This window comes from Stylophora pistillata, chromosome 11, assembly GCF_964205215.1.
Source record: "Stylophora pistillata chromosome 11, jaStyPist1.2, whole genome shotgun sequence".
NCBI lineage: Eukaryota > Metazoa > Cnidaria > Anthozoa > Scleractinia > Pocilloporidae > Stylophora > Stylophora pistillata.
The window spans coordinates 10,547,117-10,572,758 of record NC_142529.1 but is presented as its reverse complement, the minus strand read 5'-3'; the positions used below and the strand labels follow the sequence as shown (position 1 = coordinate 10,572,758).

At 40.5% G+C, this 25,642-nt stretch overlaps 1 protein-coding gene across 2 annotated transcripts in view; it reads right to left on the bottom strand.

Annotated features, from left to right (window-relative positions):
• The window catches only part of LOC111341520 (phospholipid-transporting ATPase ABCA1), a 41,619-nt gene that overhangs the window by 7,633 nt on the left and 8,344 nt on the right, over positions 1-25,642 (bottom strand). For both annotated transcript variants that reach the window (XM_088738982.1, XM_088738983.1), the window contains exons 7-41: positions 25,261-25,422; positions 24,561-24,659; positions 23,819-23,923; positions 23,251-23,319; positions 21,616-22,024; positions 20,858-20,992; positions 20,269-20,444; positions 19,892-20,017; positions 18,893-19,166; positions 17,792-17,903; positions 17,300-17,476; positions 16,985-17,108; positions 15,859-16,179; positions 15,323-15,527; positions 14,171-14,325; positions 13,334-13,441; positions 12,287-12,609; positions 11,496-11,692; positions 11,134-11,382; positions 10,362-10,669; positions 9,697-9,739; positions 9,257-9,385; positions 8,076-8,233; positions 7,479-7,686; positions 7,118-7,361; positions 6,187-6,292; positions 5,818-5,929; positions 5,317-5,377; positions 4,396-4,573; positions 4,120-4,235; positions 2,570-2,717; positions 2,283-2,403; positions 1,615-1,744; positions 949-1,069; positions 268-336 (exon numbers count right to left, since the gene is read on the bottom strand). In XM_088738982.1, coding sequence (XP_088595108.1) covers positions 268-336; positions 949-1,069; positions 1,615-1,744; positions 2,283-2,403; positions 2,570-2,717; positions 4,120-4,235; positions 4,396-4,573; positions 5,317-5,377; positions 5,818-5,929; positions 6,187-6,292; positions 7,118-7,361; positions 7,479-7,686; positions 8,076-8,233; positions 9,257-9,385; positions 9,697-9,739; positions 10,362-10,669; positions 11,134-11,382; positions 11,496-11,692; positions 12,287-12,609; positions 13,334-13,441; positions 14,171-14,325; positions 15,323-15,527; positions 15,859-16,179; positions 16,985-17,108; positions 17,300-17,476; positions 17,792-17,903; positions 18,893-19,166; positions 19,892-20,017; positions 20,269-20,444; positions 20,858-20,992; positions 21,616-22,024; positions 23,251-23,319; positions 23,819-23,923; positions 24,561-24,659; positions 25,261-25,422 — 5,778 coding nt within the window. The remainder of the gene's footprint in view (positions 1-267; positions 337-948; positions 1,070-1,614; positions 1,745-2,282; positions 2,404-2,569; positions 2,718-4,119; positions 4,236-4,395; positions 4,574-5,316; positions 5,378-5,817; positions 5,930-6,186; positions 6,293-7,117; positions 7,362-7,478; positions 7,687-8,075; positions 8,234-9,256; positions 9,386-9,696; positions 9,740-10,361; positions 10,670-11,133; positions 11,383-11,495; positions 11,693-12,286; positions 12,610-13,333; positions 13,442-14,170; positions 14,326-15,322; positions 15,528-15,858; positions 16,180-16,984; positions 17,109-17,299; positions 17,477-17,791; positions 17,904-18,892; positions 19,167-19,891; positions 20,018-20,268; positions 20,445-20,857; positions 20,993-21,615; positions 22,025-23,250; positions 23,320-23,818; positions 23,924-24,560; positions 24,660-25,260; positions 25,423-25,642) is intronic.

The following is a 25,642-nucleotide window of genomic DNA, read 5'->3' as shown; positions in this document are numbered from 1 at the left end:
CAAGTTGACAAAGACAGATAAAACACCGTGGCCAATTTGGAAGAACTGAAGCTTAGAGCATTAGCACTCTGTTACAGAAAAGCGCTATGGAAGTTTAGTTACCATTAACAAACTTTCAGTTGGCTCACAACAAATCAATTAGAAGCTGATAAAACTCCCCATGTTCTACATAAGAACACCTGGAATACTATCTCTTTCATGATGAAGACTTCGTCAACTCACGCCATAAAGACATCCTTAAAAAAAGACCGATTAAACTGGTCTTACCTCGCCTTTGGGGACCCCGACACACAGGCGATTGACCGCCACATTCCTTATCCGTCTAGACTTGTACACCTATAAAAACAGATAAGTTGGCTCAATAATATTCCACAAAGCAACAGCATCATGAGTTGGCATCTTTTCATCGGGTTTTGTTTTGTTTAAAAGTCCGCAAATAAATTGGTCGTACCACAAAAACAACCACTGACATAAACAGCACATCAGCCGCAGAGACCTTGAACCCTTAACCCCCTGGAGTGACAGCATCTAATTTCTCCGAACAGTGTCACTACTGAATCAAACATTTGGGTCATGAGAAGAAAGGAAATGATCACCAACTAAAGAAGCTCTTGATTGCTAGACAAATTCTCCTTGTTGGTACCATAGGAAATGTATAGAGAACAGTATGGAGAATATGTATAATGATGTTAGGGTATAAAGAATAAGAGGATGTGTACACACAGAGTATTGTTTAAGCGTAAATCCGGATTAACGGTTGCTTTAAAACGTATGGAAAATAAAACGTACGAGACTGCAGTGGCAAATATGAGACTAACATAGATGGATCTTGTCCTTTTGTAACCAATCAGAGAAGGCAAATAAGTCAAGCAAATTCTATTATTTAAGAAAAACAATTAACTTGTGCCATGAAATCTCAACGCGTCTTTAGCTCGGTTAAAAACTTACCTTGGTGAGATTCTTGAGTCGCAGAATGTCATCTGCTCCTTCTCCTCTTTCAACTCGTTGTCGTTCCTTTTCTACGTCTTCATCTTCGTCTTCTAGAGGTTTAAGGGTGACATTAACCCGTCTAGTAAGAAAAAAAGATATGAACACCAAGTTAAAGTCTTCAACCTGCAAGGCCCCTCTCCCCCCCTCCCCGGCACGAAAAACTCCATGTTTCCTTCGCGACCGGTCATTAAGCGCTTATCTTTATCAAAAAAAGGGGGTTCTCCGTTTCCATGGTGTTAAACATCGATGCAGAGTGGCAGTAGTGGTTAGCACGCCTCCCCTTAGTACCATGACGAGGTCCACAACCCGACAACATATTAAACAGCAATCTTGTAATTAATATCTAACAAGTTACCTGAAAGTCCCCCCTCCCCCCAATAATGTTCCCTAAAATTAGCGAGCATTTTGTTAACACCAGGCAACATTGAGACGGGGAAGAAGACGTTAAAATTATAGAAAAGAAAAAAATTGAAAAATTAGTACTGTGCGCCAAGATATTTGCTACTCATTGGTGGTCTCAAAATGTCACTTCACCGCACGGTAATCAGCGGAAGTTGCCCTGTTCTCACCGCCACTTCATAACTTACACCACGAAAGTAACACACAAAAAGAGAAGTAGCTAACCTCTGCGGAAGGAAGAAGCGATACTCGATCAAGACAGTGATAAAAAAGAACACAAAGCCTTGAATGATCAACATCATAATGTTTCGGCCCGTGATGTCCCAGCTAAATGGATCTCGAACCAGATTTTGCCCTACAAGGAAAACCAAAACAAAGTGATAAATAGTAAGCAAAAGAGTATTTGCGTCATGATGCGCCCATGGGCACAAAACAAAATGTGGAATTTTTACTTGTGTGGTGGTTACCCGCCCAGGCCAGGCGAGGGTGTGGGTCTAAGTCTGCGTGTAATTTTCCATGGCACACTATCATGCCCACACCTCGGAATTTGCTTCCTCACAGAACGTTGAAATGTTTTTTTAATCACTTTGGGCGTGATTCTGAAAGCGTCTCGCGCAAAAGCATTACGCAATAACTTCACACACACTTGGAGGGCTTTCACCATTTTTATCCAGCAGTGATCAGTGAAAAAATACTCCTTACACTTGAAACGACAAACAATTTAACTTTTCGTTCCCTAAAATGGGCATTCTCATACGAGATTGCACTGAAAAAGCCAGGGGGGGAATCTACATTTAATTTCAGGGAAGAGGGGTAGTGTGAAAAAATGCGTTCGATTGATTCATACAAGTGCTTGTACAAAAAAGAAAAATAGGAACAAACAAGATACTAACCAAACCTCTCAAATACATCCATAAACTGATTCCTAGCGAGATCGATTAATCCTCGGCCAAGGCAGAAATTTGGAAAAATCAGGAAAATTTTCTTCAGCATCTCGACAACCGCAATGAGCTCCTACATTTATAAGCCGAGAAAGTAACAGTCAGTTAAGAGTCGTAATGCAAGTACCCCAACCAAGAAAAAAATGGTACAACAACTCGGAAATAGCTCTCACGTATTTCTGAATTAAAAATGAGCGTGCCCGGATCTAAAGATCTATATTCGCTCCCAATTCCCCCACCTGATCGTCGACGAAGAACTCCAAGATGAATGTAGCTAGAGTAGTGTTGATTCCAATAAATATGTTGACACAAATCAAAACGATGTAAGCTGTGCTTGACTCCTTGAAGACAAACGATGCCGGGTACATGAGGGGTGTGATGGCCCATCTGAAAGGTAACGAAGAACCAGACGAAAGACAGGTGATTACCATGTGACCTCTACGCATAATAATAATAATAATAATGATAATAATAATGATAATAATAATGATAATAATAATAATAATAATAATATTAATATTAATAATAATAATAGTAATAGTAATAATAATATTATAATCATGGCGGCGAGTAGGACGGACGTGTGTTGTCAGCTCTGATAAAATTCGTTCCGAACGAAAGCGAGCCAAGTCTAGAGCACTTGTGTATATCCAGGAAAGTATCTTATATACTTTGCAGGCTGTTGAGCTATTCGGCGAGACGATTTAGTGTCTCTAGACGAGTAAATTTAGAGATTTTTGTTTGTGTGTTCGGAGTTCAACCGAGGATTATGGCGAGCAGTGAGACGTCAGGACAACGACTTCGAGGCAATAATAACAGCAATAGTAACAACAGTTACAATAATAATAATAATAATAATAATAATAATAATAATAATAAAAAAGCCATGAGAAAGTCAAATCGTCAGTATAAGGGCGCTGTTTCCGCAAAATACTCAATTCCATTGACCAATTCAGAGGGCAATGAGTACAGGCTTAACCGTTTCCACCCTGCTATCAGTATGCATATTCTCCATACTGTTTTCTGTAAATTTTAAATAGTTCTGGCTAGGAGAATTTGTTTGACCACAAAAAGCTATTTTAGTAGATGATCAGTTCCTTTATCTCGTGGCTTTAATGTGTGATTCAGGTGTGATATTGTGGAGGCGCAGTGGCCTCATTGGTTGCTGCGGTCGACTCCGGATCGAGTGGTCCGGGTTCAAGCCCCGGCCGGGACATTGTTGTGTTCTTAGGCAAGACACTTTACTCTCACAGTGCCTCTCTTCACCCAGGTGTTTAAATGGGTACCGGCAATTTAATGCTGGGGGTAACCCTGCGATGGACTGGCATCCCATCCAGGGGGGAGTAGAAATACTCCTAGTCGCTTCATGCTACAGAAACCGGAGTTAAGCACCGGTCTAATGGGCCACTAGGCTCGTAAACAGACTTTACCTTACCTCAGGTGTGATGTTGTCAGAAGAAAGAAGATACTGGTCCCTCTTAGGACACAAAGGGAAAGGGAGAGGATTACGAAAAAAACCGTGAGACTTTTAGAAAGCTTTCAAAGATAACAGTGAAATCCTGGTGAGCGACTATTTAAAGAAGCTAAGAGTTGCTCTCGGCTGCGCCTCAAGCAGCTCTTTCGCCTCTCTTGTGTTCTCCAAACTTCTCGCGTGCATTCATAACTTGATATACGCACGCTATGCAGGAACCAATTCTTTATTGTCCGGTTCAAAGTGGTCCTTGTGATAGTTTGGGTGAATTTTTTTTTTTAATTTGTGATCGAAAACGGACATTTATATTCAACATACCCGTAAAGGATAAGAAGAAGGAAGGTCGGTGGGAAATTCCTCGTGGAAGTATACGAGTCTTCACCAAAGGCCAAGAAAATGAAGATGCAACCCACTGCTGGAATGAGGTAGTTGATCTGAAAAAAAAACCAGTCTCACGTTAGCAATCCATACAGTCTCGTCGAGGAGAAGAAAAGAGGAAAAGCAGTCCGAGGAGAAAGGAAGCTAAAGAAACGTTTTCTCTGTCATGTAGCGCATGAGGATCTGCATTTACAACCACCTTTTAACCCTACTTACGAAGTCCCAAGTATACGTAGACAGCCAGTAGATGAACGGGCGCACACCGCTGACCAAGTGCAGATGCTTGGCTTTACAAGCTCGCTCGTTGACTAAGTAAACAACAAAGCTGGCGGGAACGAACGACAAGGCGAAAACCACACAGATGGCCACGAGCACGTCAACAATACGGTTAAAACTGAAAAAGAATTGTACACAGAGGCATCAATGTAGCAGTTACCGTAACAAATTTCTGTAACTACTTATATTATCCTAAATGTTTAGAACGTTTGGACAATTTCAGGCTTGTGCTGAAAGTGTATCTTCTCCGATGCGACGAAGTCTATAAAAGATTAGTTTGCCAAGATAGAGAGGCACAAAGGTGCCGATGTTAACCCACGAAGACAAACAGATGGCTTAACAGGGAAATAATGAAATTGGAATAATGACAGATGAAAGATTTAAGCCGGATGAGCAAAACGTGAAAAACTCAATCAAGTGCTTGAAGATAAGACCTATCACTCATTATAGGGCAGGGGTGGGTGGTGTAAATGAGGAGGGGGTCATACCTTTCGTGCAACTAAAAATTAAGAGCTACGTAAAATTCTACAACCATTTCTAAGGTGTCATGTTTCTTTTTCCTGTCTACAAAAGAGACTACTGAAGGCGTCAGCGAGAAGGAACTCTTGAGGAGGGCGGGGGGGACACATTACTTCATGTAGCGGCAAGAACAGGGCCACTGGAAATTATATAGAGGAAAATGAAAATGCACTAGTCCACCCCCTCCTTGAATAAATGACATGTCCCTAAGTAGAGAGATCGCGCCTTTGACTGGTCCTTAACTTGGTGGTTTGATTTCTTTGTCATTTTTCAGGTTACAAACTCGGCTCCACGGCCTAAACGATTTTGTCGGGTTGTTGATGGGCTTAGCGTTTAACTTACAGATTTTCCTCGCTCAGTTGTTCCTTGGTGTAGTTCATAGGGTGATTAATAGTGTTAATACCTGATGAAATACCAACAAAAAATCTCATCTTGCAAAAGAACATTTGCAGTGAATAAACTAAGTTAACAATGGTACACTGTCCATGACGATTAACAAATTGAATGTACAAAGTAATCTGGTATTGCAATCAATTTGGTTTGCAGCTTAAATTTTTCAAAAAGCTTTGAAAACCTCCCATCTTCCCCTTGGCCAATCCAATAAAAAAATAAAACGTGAGCCAATCACCCGTAAGATACACGTTTTCCCGCGCTTAAGGCCTTTCGCACGCATCCACTCTTAGTTCTCATTGGCTCCCTGTAGTGTTTGCCTCTGTTCTGATTGGCTGACGCGGTTACAGTGGTTTTGAAATATTAGACGCTCAATCAAAAAGCGCCGCTCTAAGTAACACCAGTTACGTGTGACATTAAAAGTAACGCAATGGTTCACTTTCATTAACGTACCAAATAGTGATGCATTCAGTCCTTTCTCGCGAGCCTTGCCTCTAAGGATCACATTGTTCAGTACATTTAGGAATGTCGGAGCAGCGTGATAACCCTTAGTATTGTACCAGGCCTGTAACAACAAAGAAAAAAAGCGACTGGTAAGAGCTAACCGGTGTACATCAAACACCAAAATTATTACAAAATAAAAAGGACACATTGTGACAAGTGTTACAGCATTATATCCTACAGTTAAGTTTCCTGCTGGACATAAACCTCGTTGTAGCAAATCGACACTAATGTCAATACGTCGTGCAACGGTCGTAAGATAGTCAAACGTGGTAATAGGTTGAGTGAGAGAAATAATAAACACTTCAATTACAGATTTACCTTTGCATTGTGCCGCTTAAAAATACTCCTGAGGTACGATACGTTTGACTGAGAGAGAGAGGCTGGTAGATTTCTGAAGTTATCTCCGAGAGTTACAGCTCCATATCTAGAACACAACAGGAAAATGACCAGATATTAAATCAGGACGTAAAATTTAGTACCAGAGGTATCAATAAAAGCTGGTTACCAGCGGGTCTACCGCCGCGTATAAGATCTCCTAACAGAAGCAAGCACGATGGCCAATAAGAACTAAGGCCGCAAAATCACAAGAAGCAAATCAGAGCTAAGATAAAATCACGAGGAGCCAAACCGCCTCCCAGTTAGCTCAATGGATAGAGCGCTGGACTGTTGTGCGGGAGGGCGAGGGTTCGAGCCCCAGCCGGACCAACACTCAAGGTTTTAGAATAACTGAAAAGAATAAGCTACCTTTCTATACCATCCAGAAATGGTTAGATATTCTAGTCTTCTCGGATAGGGACGAATAAATGGAGGTCCCGTCTCCTGCAGGGTTAGGGGTAGGAGATGGATATCCTCCCCTGGGGTGGGATGGGTGGGTTGGGGTTGGTTTAGGCGGATGAACTTAGTGGGGGACTACGTCTCCTATTGTTCTCTCGCCTGTACACTGTACGAATCTATAAATACAGACCTCAAACCAGGAACAAGCAAACCTCTTGTCCAGCTGAAACGCGGAAAACGCTAGTGACTGAGTGGTGATTGGCTTGGCCCTTTTCGGGCGCAGCAGCTTATGAAAAAAGTTATTGAAACCTCTATATTACTATCGCAGTTTACAAAGCACCAATCGCGATCTCGCTTCGACCTTATAGTTTGCCTCAAAAGTCTAAACGAACGAAGAAAAAGATCACTGCTGCCAGCACAGGACCCCCAAAATTTGGTTGCACCCTACTAACATAAAACACTACAGAATCCCTACCTCTTTCGAATAAAATTGTGATAAGTCTTGAGCAGATAGTCTGTCATATTGCGGCCAGTCATGTTCTGTAGCTTGTCACCGGTAAACGAATGCCACTGAGAAGGTCTAGGGCCACCAGCACCCGCGGGACATTTTGCTGTTCCAGTTGATTGACAGTCACATTGTAAAGTACTGGCATTTTCTTTAGGAGCAGGACTGAACTTGATTGGTTTTCTTTTACAGGAATTTTCCAAACAGGACGTTCCTAGAGCAGTGAAGGGTAATGTTAAAGACGCTACAAAATCCCGTCACCTGATTGGCTGAAGCATAGTGCCCCCGCACACTACTGCAACAGGGACCGGAGGTCGATTATTTCACTCACCAACTCCCGGATATTCCACCAGCATATCCATCATGCGCTGTGTTAAAGCCGATTTTCCATTATCATCCAAAGCAAACGCCAAGTAATGCTCATGTGGCTCGAGGTCTAGGAACATGTTGGTGTTAAGTTCAAGTGCTGGCATCTCTGAAACTGGTCTGATCTGCGACACGAGCATAGCCAAACAGACAAAGAAGGCCGGCAGTAGAATCTGCAAGAACAAAGGAAAGACTCAGCTATAAGACTGGAGTTCACGTGTAAAGTTGAGTAATAAACCCACACAGAGCGTTTTTTAGTCGAGTGTCCAAGTATTCCGTGATTGCATTAGCCTTGATTGATTGTACTCTGTGATTGGTTAAGAAATTCGCACCACCCTCTTGACGAATAAGATTAAAGAATAAAACCAACCACGACTTGGCCACTCATGTTTTCCCGCGCTCCTAGACGAGTTCTCGTTGGCTCCCCCAAATATTTTTCCTTTGCTCTGATTGGTTGTTGAAATCTATTGGTTTTAGTTTTACGACACTCGATCGACAAGCTATCTGACAAAGAAATCTTTCGACTTTCATAACTGTTGCTTTTCATCAATAATGGTTCTACCTGAGAAAAGAATCCTTTCCGATTTCTTCTGGTATGATGGAATCGTTTTACCAGCAGAGCCCAGAATTGTCCTTTCAGTAGCTTGGCACCTGTCAGCCTCTTTTCTCCATCATAAACTCCATCTTGGGCATCCAAAACAGAGGTGGTGTCGTCCCGGTCTAAAACAAAATCAATCAAATTAAACGTGCTTCAATCCGATCCGTAATTCCCCAAACTACCTGCCATGCGATTCCTTGCAGATACATTGGGAGAATTTGGTATTAAATCAGTATCACTATGACACAACCTGACTGATCAGTGTACCGATTCTCATGACCTGTTTGTTGGATAATGCACTGATAACGTAAGGTGACGATACATGTTGATCTTTCCGGGAGTTATAGGGTTGACTCAAATGTGATTCGCTTTGATTTCTTCCAGTTCTGTCGATCCAATCCTCCAATTAATTATTTTGACGCCTCTTTTTAAAGTGGTTAACTTCTTCAAGTAAGTTAAACACCGTTTTGCAAGCTCTGAAGTTGTCAAAATGTTCCAGCCCCCTAAAAACAATTATTGACGCAAAACGTTTGGAAAGAGGGCACTAGCTGTGTCTTAGCAAAATCAGTTACGTAAGAGAACTTTTCCAAACTTTTCCCATACTTCCCCCCGCCCAGAGTGACTGGCATCCAATTTCTCCTTACAATTAATGGAAATGATTGTGAACGTAAAAACCTCTTGATTGTTAGAGAAATTCTCCCTGTGAGTAGCATAGGTAATGTATAGAGAACAGAATGGAGAACTTGCATACTGATTTTAGCTGTAAAGGGTGAAGAAAACGTGCAAGTGAAATAAAATATTCTCTAGTTTAAAACTCCAACCCTGATCTTAATTCATGTTAAATGGCTATGGAAAAAAAAAAAAAAACAGCTAAAATAGAATGATCGAACTTTGACTAAAATCAAAGCAGTTTTTGTGACAAAAATCAAAACCACTGAAGTACCACAAACATAGAGTAACTTCGCTTTCGTGGCTTCTCTCCTTCCCAATCTCCCTCGGTAGAGAAGGAAAGAAACCCCGTGAACGAGGTTATTTTTGACTCCGTCTGCCCTTTTCCACTCGACTCCAATCTTTTCTCGACCGAAAAACGCTAAGAGTGACTGGATAATAGTATCGTCTAGTTACTTGTTGGTTTCAAGTCTCACCATTTAAATCTTGACTATCGTTAGCCAATAGCTGTTCTCTGTCAGTAAAACTGTCGCTTATTCTTGAACTGCGACTCAGCTGTGAGCGGAAACTGGGCCGGCGTTTGGGCATCTCGGCAGCAAGCATGTCTGGTGATCATGGAAAAACAAAAATTGTAAAAAAAAAAGTTGTGGTTTAAATCAAACGAAATAAAAGTTATCTTAAGAGAATGAATAAGGGGTAGGCTGTTCGTATTTAAAGACTGATTATGTGATGTAGGAAAGATATACTGTGAAGAAACATGATTCGCTGCTATTGTCAAACGGTCCCCAGTGTTTTTGGTGTTTTCAACATCGTTATCATAAATATATACCATTACGCATGCGCTGTATCGTTGGAGTATCAACATAATACCAACAAGTTCGAGGTTTGAGAGGCAAAAACACATTTGTGGTCTCACCTTCTTCTTCGGCGTTGGCTTCTTCGGCTACTTTCAAGAACACCTGAATAAAAAAATAAAAAAAAAAAGGAGGAGACTAGTGAGCTTCGCGTCTCCAAAATAAAATGTTTATGCCCCTGTCACTCCGCCGCCAAAATATCAGCTAGAAAAAAATGTTGTTCATACCTTTGAAATAAAAGTTCAATGTTAGGTTGTTTAACACCTTACTCCCTAACATCAACATGCATATTCTGTACACTGTTCTCCACACATTTCCTTTGGTACTGACAATGAGAATTTATTTAACAATCAAAGCTCCTTAGTTCGGCGATAATTTCCTTTCTTTTCATGATCTTAATAAATGACTCAGCAGTATTACTGTGGGGGAGAAATTAGATGTTGGTCACTCGGGGTCTCGATGGTTAACAATTTTCTTCTCAATGATAGACTTGTTAGATAGACTAACCAAGTCGCTCCCAGAGCGGATCAAACTGTAACTTCTTAGAGCTTCACATATTCCGCAAACTGGTGACAAGAATAGACCACTTCATACATTGATCAGACAGTGTTGGCTTGATTTAACACCGAATTCTCTAACACATTTACAAGGGAATATACGAGACCCGTTACGAGAATTGCAACACAAATCTTGGGAGTCAACGTCAACAAAACCACAACAAAGTTACCTCTTCAAGAGTGGTATCTGACACGCCATAACTACCGATGTGAAGTTGATCCAAGTTTTTATCCAGCTCTTCAAACAGATCCTGGAAGCGGCCTTCCCCAGCTAACTCAGTCGGAAGAACGTATGTTAGCTCAGACCCAATGTTCTCGACCAGTTGAGCCGTGGGGATATAGGTCTTGACGAAGGAAGTTACCGCTGGCTCCTTGCAGAACACTTCTGTAACATACAGAGAAGGGTCTGAGGAGGAGTTCACAGGCACGGAATTGAGGCTCCCTTGCTCTGAAGCGTCTAATGAGTCCATACCAACACCTAACAAGGACAAAATGCAATACACTTCTAGACGGACACCTATAGCCAAACGTATCTATTCAATTCATCTCATGACAAATAACTTTGACACCCTGTTTTACAATACGATAATCATCCTTTACTTAAGGAAGCTACGTCACTGTTTGTCTACGGATATTCGCCTATATTTTTCATTCAAATTTAAACTGCGTTTCGAAAGTAACCCTGGATTGTTGTCGTTTTGCTTTACTTCGCTCTGTGATTAGTCCAGTAAACTCGGGCCACTCGACCAACCAATCAGATTACAAAATGAAAGGAAACGCACCTTGCCCACTCGCGTTTTCCCGCGCTTTCGACAATTTGCTCGATGTTATTCCAGTTTCCACTGGCTTCTTGTAATACTTTCCTTTGTTCAGAATGGCTGTTGTGATTAATTTAGTTCTGGCCTTTCGACAGTCAATCAATGACCTTTGATCTCATTTTACCTTCATCAAGAGAGCTCCCTGTTGAAGGAGCATACTGCATCAATGTCACGTCCTTTAGGGTCCTTGCCGTGCCTGGCCTCTCCTCTGGTGCCTTCTTAGTGAGTGTCATGTAGTACCCGTTGCCATAGTGTCCCTTGAGGAACAAAGAGGAGCCACAGCAATGAAGCTTTCCTTGTGAGATAATGGCGATTCTGTCTCCCAAAATGTCTGCTTCGTCCATATGATGAGTAGAGAGAAGCACAGTACGGCCTAAAGCGAAAACGAATATCCTGTTTAGGAAAATCTTAGTAACGATTGTCTATTCTGTCTGAGATTCTAAGATTTTGGTGTAAAATGCATTCTAGCGGTCACACCCACAGTACCTGTTTTGTAGTAAAGAAGCAAGTCCCAGATTCCTCGCCTTGCATATGGGTCCACACCAGCCGTGGGCTCATCCAGGATGACGACTTTGGAGCCTGCTACAAAGGCCATGGCCACAGAGAGCTTTCGTTTCATTCCACCAGAAAGACATGAAGATAATTCGTGTCTCTTGTTCTCCAAGCCCACGTCCTTTAGGAATCTAACGAAATAAAAGGAAAGATTATTTTACTGATTACAACAAAACTTGACGAGTAACAACAGAGAACATAACAATCCGCTCGAAAACACTGCAAAAAGTCCAAGAACGATTACTCTTAAGGTGGTACCGAAGGCTAATTCGACCTTTTCGAAATGCTTTTATTTTCTCAAATGGTTCATCGATCGTTCTAAGTATTGTTGCAGTATTGTTGCAGTATTGTCGCAGTATTGTCGCAGTATTGTCGCAGTATTGTCGCAGTATTGTCGCAGTATTGTCGCAGTATTGTTGCAGTATTGTTGCAGTATTGTTGCAGTATTGTTGCAGTATTGTTGCAGTATTGTTGCAGTATTGTTGCAGTATTGTTATAATTGCATCTCTTCCTGATAATGATTTAGTCTTGACTTTAATGTTTCACGTCCCTGAAATGGTCGCCATCGTTTTGCTGTTGCTGTTCACGTTGTTGTCGTGGAGTTACTAATAATATTCAAAACGTTGTCAGTGTTGCTATCGACGTGTCTGTAATCTCTGCTAGAACAGCACCAGCGAAAAAACTCATAACTATGATAACAACCGCAAGCTAGAGTTATCAATTACCTGTCAACTTCAGCCGGAATATCTTCCTTTGGCATTCCCTTCAGTGACGCATAGAACCACAGATGTTCAGACACAGTCAGATTATCAAACAAAACGTTGTATTGCGGGCAGATTCCGAGGCTTTTTCGAACCAAATCGATATCTTTTCGGATGTCATACCCGTTAACGATGGCAGTGCCCGATGTTGGGGGGAACAAACCGGTCAATACAGACATTGTTGTAGTTTTTCCAGCGCCATTATGGCCAAGGAATGACGTAATTTGTCCTTGGTACAAGTTGAGGCTTAATCCGTCTACCGCAAGTTTATTGCCATCTTTGTAGATCTGACCAAAAGAAGAAAAAGACCCATTAGGAGAGGTACTTACATTTACATGCATCCCCGTTTACTAAAAACAACAACAAAGTAGCTCCAAGGCCAAGTTCTTCATAACTGTTGGTCAGAGAACTCGTTGGCTAGTAAGGCCTACACTAGCTTCATATTAAACAAGCGTCCTTTCCTCTTCTAGGATAAGCAATGTCAAACACGTCCTGATTTCACTCTTTACACCCTTACTGTAGCATTCATATTCTCCATATGGTTCTCTATACATTTCCTATAGTATTGACAAGGAGATCTGTGTGTTAATCAAGAGCTTCTTAAATTGACGAACATTTCCTATATTCTTCTGACCGTTACATTTACTTCAAGGTTAACACATAAAAAAAAAAAAACAAATAAATTTAAAGCTCAGTGAAAGAGTAAATCGCGCTATAAGAAATCCAGTTAACACTGACAACAATGGCAAATGCGCAAAACAGTGAGAGATTCTGTTTACAATTTGTTTTTGCTGCGAAGAACACCCAAAATGTGAGGACAACATTTTAACCATAGTTTCACTTAGAAAACCACAACCAAGTTTAGAAAAGATAAAACAAAAGCACACACCAAGACGCATACTCTACCCAAATACACTTATCTCCCTTGGAAACACACTGGCGTGTCGCACCCTACCGCAGATCCCAGTGATAGAATTTCTTTACCAGGGAGGAGGACAAAGTCTTCCTTACCTTAACCAAGTTCCTTATTGAACATCCTAAGGGAAGCTGGGTAGGTTCTTTTTCTGTCACACAAAACCTGTCTTCGTCTTGGAAGGCAACTTCATCCATTCCTCCAGTCTGAGAAAAAAGGGAAAAGCTTAAAAATTAGTGGGTAGGATTTTGCAAACGCTGGCAGCTACGCACCCTTCAAGATGATTTCCCACATGTAAACAGCTACGAAACCTAACGTAAATACTTGTGCAAATAATCTCCTATAAATACTAACAGTAACTATTTTTCCTTCTTCCTCCTTTGTCTAGTTTTCCCTGCCTTCCTTCCTTCTCACCACCATTCCTCTCTTTCCCTTCCCTTCCTTCCTTCCTCCCACCAACATCGCCTCCTTTCTCCGCCCCCTCCTCCCTCCCTTGTTTCTTCTCACTCTTGCTCTTTCCTCCCTTCCACACCCTCTCCCTTCTTCCTCCCTACTTCCATCTCTTCCTCCCTTCTTCCTTCCACCAATCCAACTTCACCCTTTTCCCCACACTTCCCTCCCTGCCTCCTTTCACTCACCCTTACGCTGTACTTACTTTCTCAGCCTTTCCCCTCTTTCTCCTTATCTCTATTCCCCTCCTTCCTTCCTTCCTCTTGATCCACCCCTGCCATCTTTGTTGATGTCTTTGCATCACTCCCTCATTCCTTCCACTCTTGCCCCTTCCTCCCTACATCACTCGCTCCCTCCATTCTTCCAACCTATATCCATCTCTTCCTTCTTCCTTCTACCCATCCAACCCTCCTGATTCCTTCTACCCTTTTTACTTCCCTTTTTCCCTTCCCTGCCCCCCATTCTTAAAGTCGTCATGGACTTACATTGCTTCTGTAGGAAACAGCTCCTCTTCCGTGAGAGTGGCTGGCTCTCTGCTCTGTACCTGATGCATCAACCTCCACAACCTTTTTGTTAGCAACTTCAAACCAATACGACTTCTGGAATGGGAAGTACCAGGGTCGCGGAATACCATACTGACCTGTGGAAAGGACAAAGTGGAATTATTACCTAACATTTAAACTCTCCAGATCTGTTTAGTGATTCTCCCTTGGAGCGACAGTACATTTCCTGGTAAATGCGTAGGGAGAATTTGGTGAGCCCCAGACCCAAGGCTGTGCTCTAGGAAAAATTGAAGGGAGCCCAGTCCTCTGAAACTGTGAAATCCGGGGTGCCCAGCATATGCTTTTTAAGAAAAAACTAAGATTCCCGAGTCGCCCAAGAGCAAAAGTAAGGCGCCAGGGGCCACCAGGCGCTGCTAGACCGCAGCCCTGCAAACCTGAGATTTACATATCACACTGTCTGCCTAAACAAGTACAACCGTTTGAAACCTAAACATAAGTAAAGGGGACAAAAACAGAAATGTAGTCATTTAGTACACGATATAGTTGCTGATAATAAACAGCTAGCTTTATAATTCAAAGAAAAAAAGAGGCGTTTTGTGCCTCTCAAATAGATTTTACAAGATTTTATCTGCCATCCGTGTTTGACTCAAATTTAAAGGTCTACTCCTTCCTCTTTGAAATCTGTGAAGCCTTTCAAAGTATTATTTTAAGATTTCCTTCTCTTTTAGCGTGATTCAAGATTAAGTATCATAAAAGCAAAACCAAAACGAATCAAGCGGCCAATCAGAAGAAAGAACAATACCCTAAAGAGCCAATCAGAATCAAACTAAAAACCACAAAAATTGCCTTAAGTGCGGGAAAACGAGGGCGACCAAGTCGAGATTGGGTTTAACTTTGTATCTGATTGGCTGAGAGAGTGGTGCAAGTATTCTGGACCAATCACGAAGCGAAGCTGCATAAAACCAAGGCAATCCCGCATTACTTTTGACACTTAATTGAAAACTGCTATAAGGACAATTGTCTGTGATCCTGAAAACGTCGGAACTAATCTGGTTGTTTTGGTTGTTTTTTTTTTTTTTTTCTGGAGACAATTAGCTACTTAAAAAATCTTAGTCTTAAGACAACACCACTCACCTGGTAATACAGCTTCAATGTACCACGTGAGGATGCCATAAATGACAGCATCAATCATCATCATACATATAGCATAACCCAGACTGAAACCATCACCTGACACAGGACTGGAGAAGAAGTTTGACCACTGAGCACCAACCCCCTGCTCTTCATACCGCGCCAAGTAATTGCAGCAGACACCAAATGATGTCGTGGATAGTAAACTCTGTGGGACATAAATAAAAAACGTTGTAAAGAAATTAGCTCTCCATTTATTACAAGTGTGGTAGATTTTAATTAAGTTATGCAGACCCGAGAAGCAGTCTAGGGTATGCATAAATTTTTGAGAATTTTCCCAACCCCACGAATGTTGAGGAAGGGCTGTGTAAACATGGAAAAATTCCTCTTCTGCTTTTGTAAAATATTTCTAAAACACAATTCGACAATGAATCGTGACGTCACAACCTCATCCACAACCTCTTTTCTAAACACAAGAATCGACCAATGAGAGCGCGTGTAGCAACTTAAATATTCTAAAATTTATACATCAAACTTACCGCGATAGCTTTCTGTCCCGTAGTCATATACTGCTCAAACCATCGGACCACCACATAAGGTAAATAGGTGACAAAGAAAATGATTCCTCCACAAGCCGCGGCCAGGTTTGCTCGGGCGAAGAACACCGAGATCAAGAAACACATCATGATGGTGGCAATCATGAACACGAACAAGAACAAGAAGATAACCGCAGGGTTACTGTGCCATAAGATCTTGCCGCCTTTCAGGACAGCAACAAGAAGGGTGATAGTGATGACCATAAGAATTGAACTGTTGATGAACCAGGCCACCCAGTGCACACCATTACCAAGACCCATCACCTACAAAACAGAAACAAGACTTGACGTTAAACGAAATATAATAGCAAGGCTGTGCTCTAAGGAAGATTGAATGGAGCCCAGTGCTCTGAAACTGTGAAATCCAGAGTGCCCAGCATATACTTTGTACGAAAAAACTAAAATTTCCGAGTCGCCCAAGAGCAAAAGTAAGGCACCAGGGGCCACCGGGCGCTGCTAGACCACAGCCTTGTAATAGTCGTCAAGAAGAATGCAAAAGTCGGCAAATGGAAATACCTCGATAAGTCAGAGGAGATTATCCCTCTTTCTGTTGCATAAGGTACCTGGGAGTAGTAACACTTCCCTAATAAGGTATGCTGATCCACAGCAAGTTCCCCCCCCGCCCTCCCCCGCAACCCCGATTTAATTTTTTTAAGGTTCCGAAACCAATTTGCCTGTACTCTTTAAGGCTCCAGGGGGAGAGGGGCTCAGTGAAGGAGATAGCCTAATTGAGGGGCTGTGAGTGGAGAAAGGCTCTGTACAGAGGGCGGCTCTATGAGGGTAAAATGTCTCGCTCAAAAACACGATACTAAGATTTTCGCGACGGCTCTAACCCGGACCTTTCCATCCACAGTCCAATGCACCACCCGTAAGGCCACAGCGCCTTGCAAAGGAAACATGCTAATCGCTGAAAATATGACTTTCCGATGACCAAATTTTCTTCGAAATTAATGACATTCTCAGTGAAAGACCAAACGCCAACAAGAGCACAATTTTTCCAGTGACCCAAGAATCCACGAGAAATCACAGGAAATAAAATATCTACTCAATGATAGTTCAAGCGTCCTACCTTCATGACTTCTTTAAGTCGGCGTTCCTTCTCGTGAACCACACCTCTGATGATCATTGCCACACTAAATATCCACGCCAGGGTCATGAACAACGGCATAGTACCACCGATGTAGAATACAAACCTGAAACAGCAATAAAAACAGAGTTCGACATAGCACAAAATGCACAGACCCAGTCCGTTCCAACCAAAAGGTCACGTCTTTAATTTTTTAACGCTTTTACCTCGATATGACACTTCCCTAGGGTTCTATGACAATCAAACGAGAAATGCCCAAGACATCCTACTACCAGCTGTATGTTGCAGTATACTTACTTGTCTTTGACGTAGCATGGATAAGGAAACTCCTGCATGTACACTCCCGGTTCCTCAATAGTTTCATTCAGCAACATGTTCATCAAGGCACGATCAATCAAGTCTTGTAGGTACAAAAACCCAAAGTTGAAGTACCTCTGCCTGAAGAAGCTGTCTTGAGGGCCTGGTCGCCAATACCTGAGAATAAAAAAAAATGAAATAATTTTTTCGTGTGAAGAAAAGTGGTCCACACCACTGAAACTTATCCCAGTTCCCAATACATCGAGTGATAAAGGAGTATTTTTAATTTCCCCTTAGATGATCAGATAAAAGAGGATTGTTTTGGACGCGGTTTTGTTAAACAACGGCTAAACTTTGTTTAAATGACCCGGCCTTGGAGTTCAAGGATTAAGAACGACGATGACGAGAACGGGTTGCCACTCAAAAGGTGAATAACTTCCTTAAGCAGTTAAAAAAAAAGACCAACGGAACAGAACAAATCCCTGGCCTTACCAACGGCGTACTCTGCTCGTAGCTGGGGTGTAATCCACGTCCTGTCGAATCTTATATTTGATAAACTTTGGAACGTTATCCAGGTCACCAGTTGAATCTTCAAACACTAAGCCTATTTATACAAAACAAAAAAACCTTAGACGTTCTCAATGAAAACATTACGACTTCTTGATTGGTTCAGTTTACCAGAGCAGGGGTTTCAATAAAAGCCAGTTTCCAGTAGTCTACTGCTGACTGTTTGACCTCTTATCACCGTCTCTTTAATCTGTGAGCAGGCTCTCGTATTTGGGTTCTGCCTTCCAGCCCTTACACAGCACAACCACCAACAACACTATCGGCAGCCACTTGTAGAAACATTTTTTGAAACCCCTGCTAGTGTTCACTGAAGCAATTTTTGTGAAGTGACATGGAATGAAATGAGATGCGATAGAAATAAAAAATATGGCAAACAAGAGATAACGTCTTTCTTTCATGGAAGGCGTCCACCTTCCATGCAGCCCTTTACACCCTAACATCAGTATGCATATTCTCCATACTATTCTTTATACAATTCCTGAGGTACTGACAAGGAGAATTTGTGATCATTTCCTTTGTTCTCCTGACCTTAATGTTTGATTCAGGGGTGATATTCTAAAGAAAATTTAGATGCTGGTCACTGTTAGGGATCAAAGGTTTAAGCAAAGGAGCGAATAATGCAATGAATGTTTTTCTGCTTTGGTCACAGCTGAGTTTGTACTAAACTAACGAGCACAAAAACTCAGTCGTAACTTTCGTATTTCAAATCTGCCCTTAAAACATTCCTATTCCGGAAATTTTATTCTTAGTATTGTGAAACATTACATAGATTTTTATCCCATTTAACTTCATTTTTGTCAGTGTTGGTACTACTGACTGTTAGCATCACTGTTAAATTTCATTTTTTATTATGCTATGTAAGAGCATTGAGATTCTTAAATGCGCTCATAAAAACCTTATTACTATTATCATTATTTTTATTATTATTTATGGAAATTATTGCTAAATAAAGATTATTATCATTATTATTATTATTATTATTATTCAAGAAAAAGGCAATACCCTAAAAGAAAGGGGCTAACTTACTTGCAATAGCTGGTACCTTTGAGGTGTTAATGGCGCGTTTGACCAAGGAATCTTCATCCTTGTAGCCTTCAAAATATTCATGTGATGTGCATTGAAATATCCTCAAGATTGTTCCAAACAACTGATCCAGGTTATTCAGTACAGTAGTGACATTAAACGATGCCGGTATTATTGTGATATTTCGACGAGCAGAAGAATTTAACAAGTTCAAAGACACTTCAGTCCAGTCCGGGTTTGCTCCAGGTCTCAGGACATTCGATAGTTCGCAGATCCTCTAAAAAAAGAAGAAAAATCCACCATCCAATCATAAATATAAATAATAAGAAACTTACAGAATAGAAATATCAGTTGAATAGAGGGGGTAACTTTCCAAACAAACCGTGGTGCTGCGTCAGTGGGGGTAACAAGGTAATTTGGTTTAACCAACTGAGATGTAAATTGGTCACCGTAAAGAGTTTCAAAGCTGACATTTACAGCGTAAGCATTTTGTCAAAGCGATTTCTTCGTTGATTCGCTCTGACGAAGGGCTAACGCTCGAAACGTTAGCTTTTAAACTCTTCATGGTGACTAATTTACATTATCAACTCGGTTGATTAAACCAAAAGAACTATTATTTTTAGCTATTATGATTAACTATTAGTTAACAGCCACAATCGTTGCTCAAACGAATGACTGCAATGAGAATCTTGCGGGTAGCCAATGAGAACTCAAAGCAGAAACAAACCGACTGCTTGTGACGCGGGAAAGAACATGGCGGGAAAACGCGACTGACCAAGCGGCAGCTGCTTCTAGATTTAAATCTGATTGGTTGATAGGATGGTACGAGTTTTCTAGAACAATCACAGACCGAAGTAAAGCAAAAGAAAGGCAATACCGTGTTACTGTTGACACTCACTTGAAAATTGCTCTCAAACGGATTACTTATCAGAAGAAGACAATAAAGCCAGCTAAGAAAGGAATGGGTTCATAACGAATAATTTTCAAACAAATTTTGCATACCGAGTCCAGTGGTCTCTTGAGCAGGTTAGTGTAATTCAAAACACTCTCATGGATATAGTCCGAGTTATTCACCCACCAGTAGGCAAAGTCTCTTATACGAGTGATATCAGACAGCTCATTCTTGACCTGTACACAATAAGTAGGAAAAAAAGACAGGTAAGAATTCTTACAGTAGTGTAGTCCACCGCACACGAAAACCTACAACGCACGGTTCGCCAACAGTAATTGCTCTGACTAGCTGTCGCAGAAAATATCGCTATTAGAGTCAAAAACGCCTTTTTACACAGCTTCTAACTATTACAACTGACCGATATTGATCCATTAAGGAAATGTTTCACGGCATACTTCATATTTACAGGACTACATTAAAAACTCACCTGTTGAATGATATAACGGGTCACATTGTTATCAGGGGTGTACAGGATCTTTCCCTTTAGGAACAGTGAGCTGAGTTGAACAAATCCAGAGTCTTTGTCCCCTTGACCTGCATTTCCAGTTACTCCGCCCACTCTGCGCACAATTTGGTTCAAATAACAGTTGCATCCCGCATCCTCTGCAAACGAGATCAGCTTTGACTGAAACACTGATTAAAACTAGTTTTAAGTAGCTTTCACAATTCTTATTAGTTCTCATTTACAAAACTTTAAGAGTATCCTGGAAAATTAACAAAAACTAAATACATTGAGAAATAAATAGAGAAATTGTCAATTGGGTGTCGAAATAATCCAAGATTGCATGGAAACTGCTTGACTTCACTCTGATTGGTCCAGAAAACTCGTGCCACTCTCTCAACCAATTAGATTCAAAACTTAAAACCAATCATGTGTTGGTTACCCGCGTTTTCCCGCACTTTAGGCAGATGGCCTGTTTCACTTTGAGTTCTCACTGACTCTTAAGGGGATTTTTCTTTCTTCTGATTGGCTGTTATAATTTCTTTGGTTTTAGTTATAAATAAATAAGACATACCGGCTTTGTAGAAACAGAAGCGAGTTTTAGGTATCGTTGCATCAAAACAGCAACCCCTTTGTCTGCACTGTTCCTCTGAGATCCCTGGCCAGCCACAGTCAACTCTCCATTTTGGATCAATGACTGAACACGAGTCTGAAATGAAAGTGTAAAAAACAAAGAAAACAGTCATATATACACGGTAATTAATATATTAAACAAATATAAAATGGGAAGAGGAAGAAGTGTTATCATCTTGTTACACAACACTAACGTCAATCTTCATCTAAGAGAAAGAGAAAATGACATCATCAAGTCTAGTATCACATACAACATTGTATTAATATACATTACATCTCAAAAGTAAGTCGACAGGCTTGACTCGAACTCAATCCTCAAAGCTATCAAGAATCGAAGATAAAGAACTAAGGATCGAGAATTGGGAATTGAGAATCGGGAATCGGGAATCAGAAATCGAGAATCGAGAATCGAGGACTGAGGATTTAGAATCGAGGATCGAAAATCAAGGATCGAGACGCTTGAAGAACTTTTCGAGGATATCGATATGCAAAATCGAAGAAACGACTCTCGCACGCAAAACAATAGCAAAGGGCATAACACTTAACATGCAATTTCTCTTTAAATACTCGGGCGCGGGCCACTCACACATCTGCAAATATTTTCATATTACACGAGACTCGAGCTTTAGCCAAGCCCTGTTTCAGTGTTAACTTTAACACCATGCCAAGAATAACAATAACGGAAAAGCAGTAACTCACCCTTGTCCCTTGTCACGTTGTACTTGTCATACACAGAGGAAAGATTTGAGCACGATTTTTCATCAGCTTTCCTTCTTGCATTTTCTTCATCATCATTTCTTCCCAAATTCATATTTTGCGTCATATTCAAATAATAGTCGATGGGATTCGTGCCAGGCGGGACACCATCAAAAGTTCCATTTGGCAAATCTTGGCCACATGCAGCAGCCAACAATCCAAGAGATGCTTGTTGCCAGCCCTGACCCCCATTCGATCCATTGCCACTGCCAGTACCATCATTCTCTGGTAGAGGGCGGCCATTACCACAAAGTGTTTCACGGAAACCACCGCCATTGTCTCTATCATTTAATTCTTGCATAAGATAAAAATAGTCCCTAGAGACCTGAGAGAAGGACTCCAAGGCTTGAACCTAGAAATACATTTTAAAAATGGTAAACAATTTAAAGAACATTAATGTATATTCAGTTCCCCACAAAGACTGTCTCTTAATTTGCCCTTTGCTAACTGAGTTAACGAGCTTAAGAGATGTAATTTAGAAAATCAGAAGAACTTATTAAGTTCTTCTGATATTAAAAATTACAACTCTTAACCTCAGTAACTCAGTAAGTATCATTTTAGAGTTGAAAGTTTCATAATTTACACAATGTTTATTGTTTATTGTAATCAATCAGGACTTTTACATTGCATCTATGATATTTTTATATTTCATAAATTACTAACTTATATTTGATTATTATATCTACATGATATATTACATCTTTTCATATACACACACACACACACATATATATATATTAACTATATAGGGCTCGACACTAATGGTAGCCAACCAGCCACATACTAGTAGAAATTCAGTTTTGGAAAGTGGTTTTCAATTTCCACTAGGCAGTTTGGCTAGTAAACAGACTGAAATTGAGGTAACATCTAAAAACATCTAAGATGTCACCAGCCACTTGGCTAGTAAGTTGAAAAATTAGTGTCGAGCCCTGGATATAAATGTGGGGGTAGGGTATATATACATGGGAGGCTACTTGTTTCATAGTTTTAAATTGTGTCACCTTCGTGAAATAACAACACTACTTAATAACTAATTAAATAATACCTTGATGTTTGTGAATTCAAATGACAAAACAACTAATACTGGGTAAATATTTTATTATAAATGGTTAGAGTGTTGAATGTAACTGGGATAACAGCAATGTTAATTTTAAGTGTTTTAAGAAAGATGCTGATGCTGTACTCAGGTGTCAAGTAATGAAAGATGCTCAACATTTGTCATCCAAGTATAGCAACAGTTTGTTCAAATGTCTATATTTGGATTCTGGGTTGTTGTAAATCCTCACATAAATCCTCAAACAACAGAATAACAACAGATGACTTTGGGGGTTCAACAATGAGCCTTGATCCTGAGATGCTTTGAGAATCAAAGCCAGGGATCAAGTTTTGAGGGACTGTCAACTTACTTTTGAGCAGCAATGTTAGTATGAAATGGATTGGAATCATATGAATATACGGAATTACTTGGAGTATTGTAGTGTTACCAATACCAATAACAATAAGCTCAAGTCAGTGAGCAAGAAGGTTTGAATCAGATTGATGCAATAAATTAAGACCATGAATCAATTATATACTTACATCTTCAGCAATATTTTGGTAATCGTTTGTCAAGGAATTCAGCAAATTTGTTATATTTGCTTGGTAACTCTGATGAAAGAAACAAAAACACCAATTCAAATGGAATATTTACTTCAAATAGGAGTAATAGCCCTCCTTGCAGATATCTGATTGTTCATTCTCTCCTCTAGCTGCTACACATTTCCTTGTAAATTAGTTCCAAGAGTTTGGTATTGGATAACAACTTCTACCCAACAAGTTTGAATATTCCCTTCACCTGTTCGCCCGATAACATATAGATATTATCGGGGTAAGTTACATGTTAATCAATACTGGGAGTAGGAAGTCCCAGAAAGTCTCTGGGGTACTACAACAGACCAGAAATTTTACCAGGTACTGGGTCCCAATCTTGACGGTGGCTTCAAACACTACAGTCTCATTTTGCTAATCTTTAAATTGCATCCTAATTCGGCCAGCAACTTATCCCTGAGCATCTTTTACATGTACACAGTACCTTGTGTGGTACTGGAATTATTTATTTAGCACAGTCAGTGACAGTTGTTGAAAAGAATGTTTTGGTTTGCAATACCTGAAGGTCAGTGATGTTTGGCACTTTAATCTGAGTTTGTAATTCCCTGCCTAGTTCACCAAGAACAGTGTTGTTTAGTTTGCACAAAGCTGTCTTCACCTCAGTCTGCAATGTTCAAAAGAAAATAAATCATATCATAAGCTGAATTGTACAAGCATTTTGATTGGTTCTTGCTTATAATCTATTGGAGGATAGATGCATAGATGATGTCACCAGTAACAACATTTTGCTTTTTTACCACATCACGATAAAACAAATAGACTCCATGTTGCCATGGGTGTGCAGTGGTGGATCCAGACCTTGAGCTTTGGGGGAGGGGGGGGGGGTGGGTTGTAAACCTGCCATGCTAGCTTTTCTTCCTTCTGCATTTATTCTTTTACCCAAAATAAAGGGGGTCCAGGCCGCTGGGCCCCTCCCCTAGATTTGCCACTGATCTGTACAGTAAACTTCAAAATGTGATAAGAACACCTATAACACATTTGTATTTGCTTATGTATGGCTTTTTGCTCTCACCACATTTTGAAGTCTTCTGCAATTGATTACTAAACAGATGGACAGCAAGTTGTCATGGACTCTATTTGTTTATTACTACTCACAGTAACTGTAACCATCCATCAAATCGTAGCTGTATGCTTAAATGATGCCTTAAAAAAAATAACCTGCCCATCACCTTTGTACAGTTTATAACTAACAATAAACCTGGCGACAGAGACCAGCTGGTGGGTGCCTGACATCAACATACCACATTTCCAGGGCCATTGAGAATTTGCCCTAGGTTGACTGGAGATTGAGCATCACAGATCACCTGCCTCACCACACTGCCACTGACTGTTCCTTCAGACTGTAACATCAAAATATAAAAAGTTTTATGTTAACTCCCTCATCACTGCTATCGGGTACCATGTAGAATTTTGGAAAGTAGTTCAAATCTTCCAGGACAGAGTTGTTCAAAGGGTAGACAATGCTATCCAAGACATAAATCACTATCCAACCGATGGGTGTAACCAAAACGTACTTGACCCTAACCTCCACATAAAGATTTATCTACTGTATAACATTATTCACCTTTCAAACAACTGGGGCCTGGGCTTTAAATGAAAAAAATTCGATGTAGGAATTCTAAGTAATGAAAGAATATTCTCCCTACCAAAATTTAACCATGGTCCTCTGCATGGTTGCTTGAGAATTCTCAAAACTTCACTTCTAAATAAACATTTGTCTTTGCCACCAACTTTCCATTCAAAATTGGCATTCAACACTTAAAGTAGCAATTAACCATGCAATTCCAATTTAAAATAACCCATATTACAGCTGAAGAATGTAAGACATATGGCAACTACAACACTAGAAAAAAATTTCAGTGAGGAGCAAAAAGGATTAAAACGAAAAACAAGGAATAAACCTTATTTAAGTAGTCACTTAACAATTCTCTCTACACATACCCTGAGACTATTTCGTATTCTCCACAAAAGCAGGGCCCAAAATAAGTTCCCTTGCTGGCTTTCACCAGGTGAGAGGAATGGAAAATAGCTGAGTGGATTTTGAGGCGGCCATGATAAAGAGTCTGGTGATAACATCATATATGGCTGAGCAAATTCTGCAATCTGGAAAGGAAAACATAATAAACGGTTAGTTATCAAATACTGCATTCCCTGTACCAAAGCTTTATATTTCTTATTTCCAAACCATGCACTGTTCTGGGCAACATGTTGTGGAGAGGGGCATTAAACTACAATTATAATATCTTCTGTGACTGTGACATCCTGAAACATGAAGCCAAGGTTAAATCCTTTGCACCCAAACAGAATCAGTATGCATATTCTC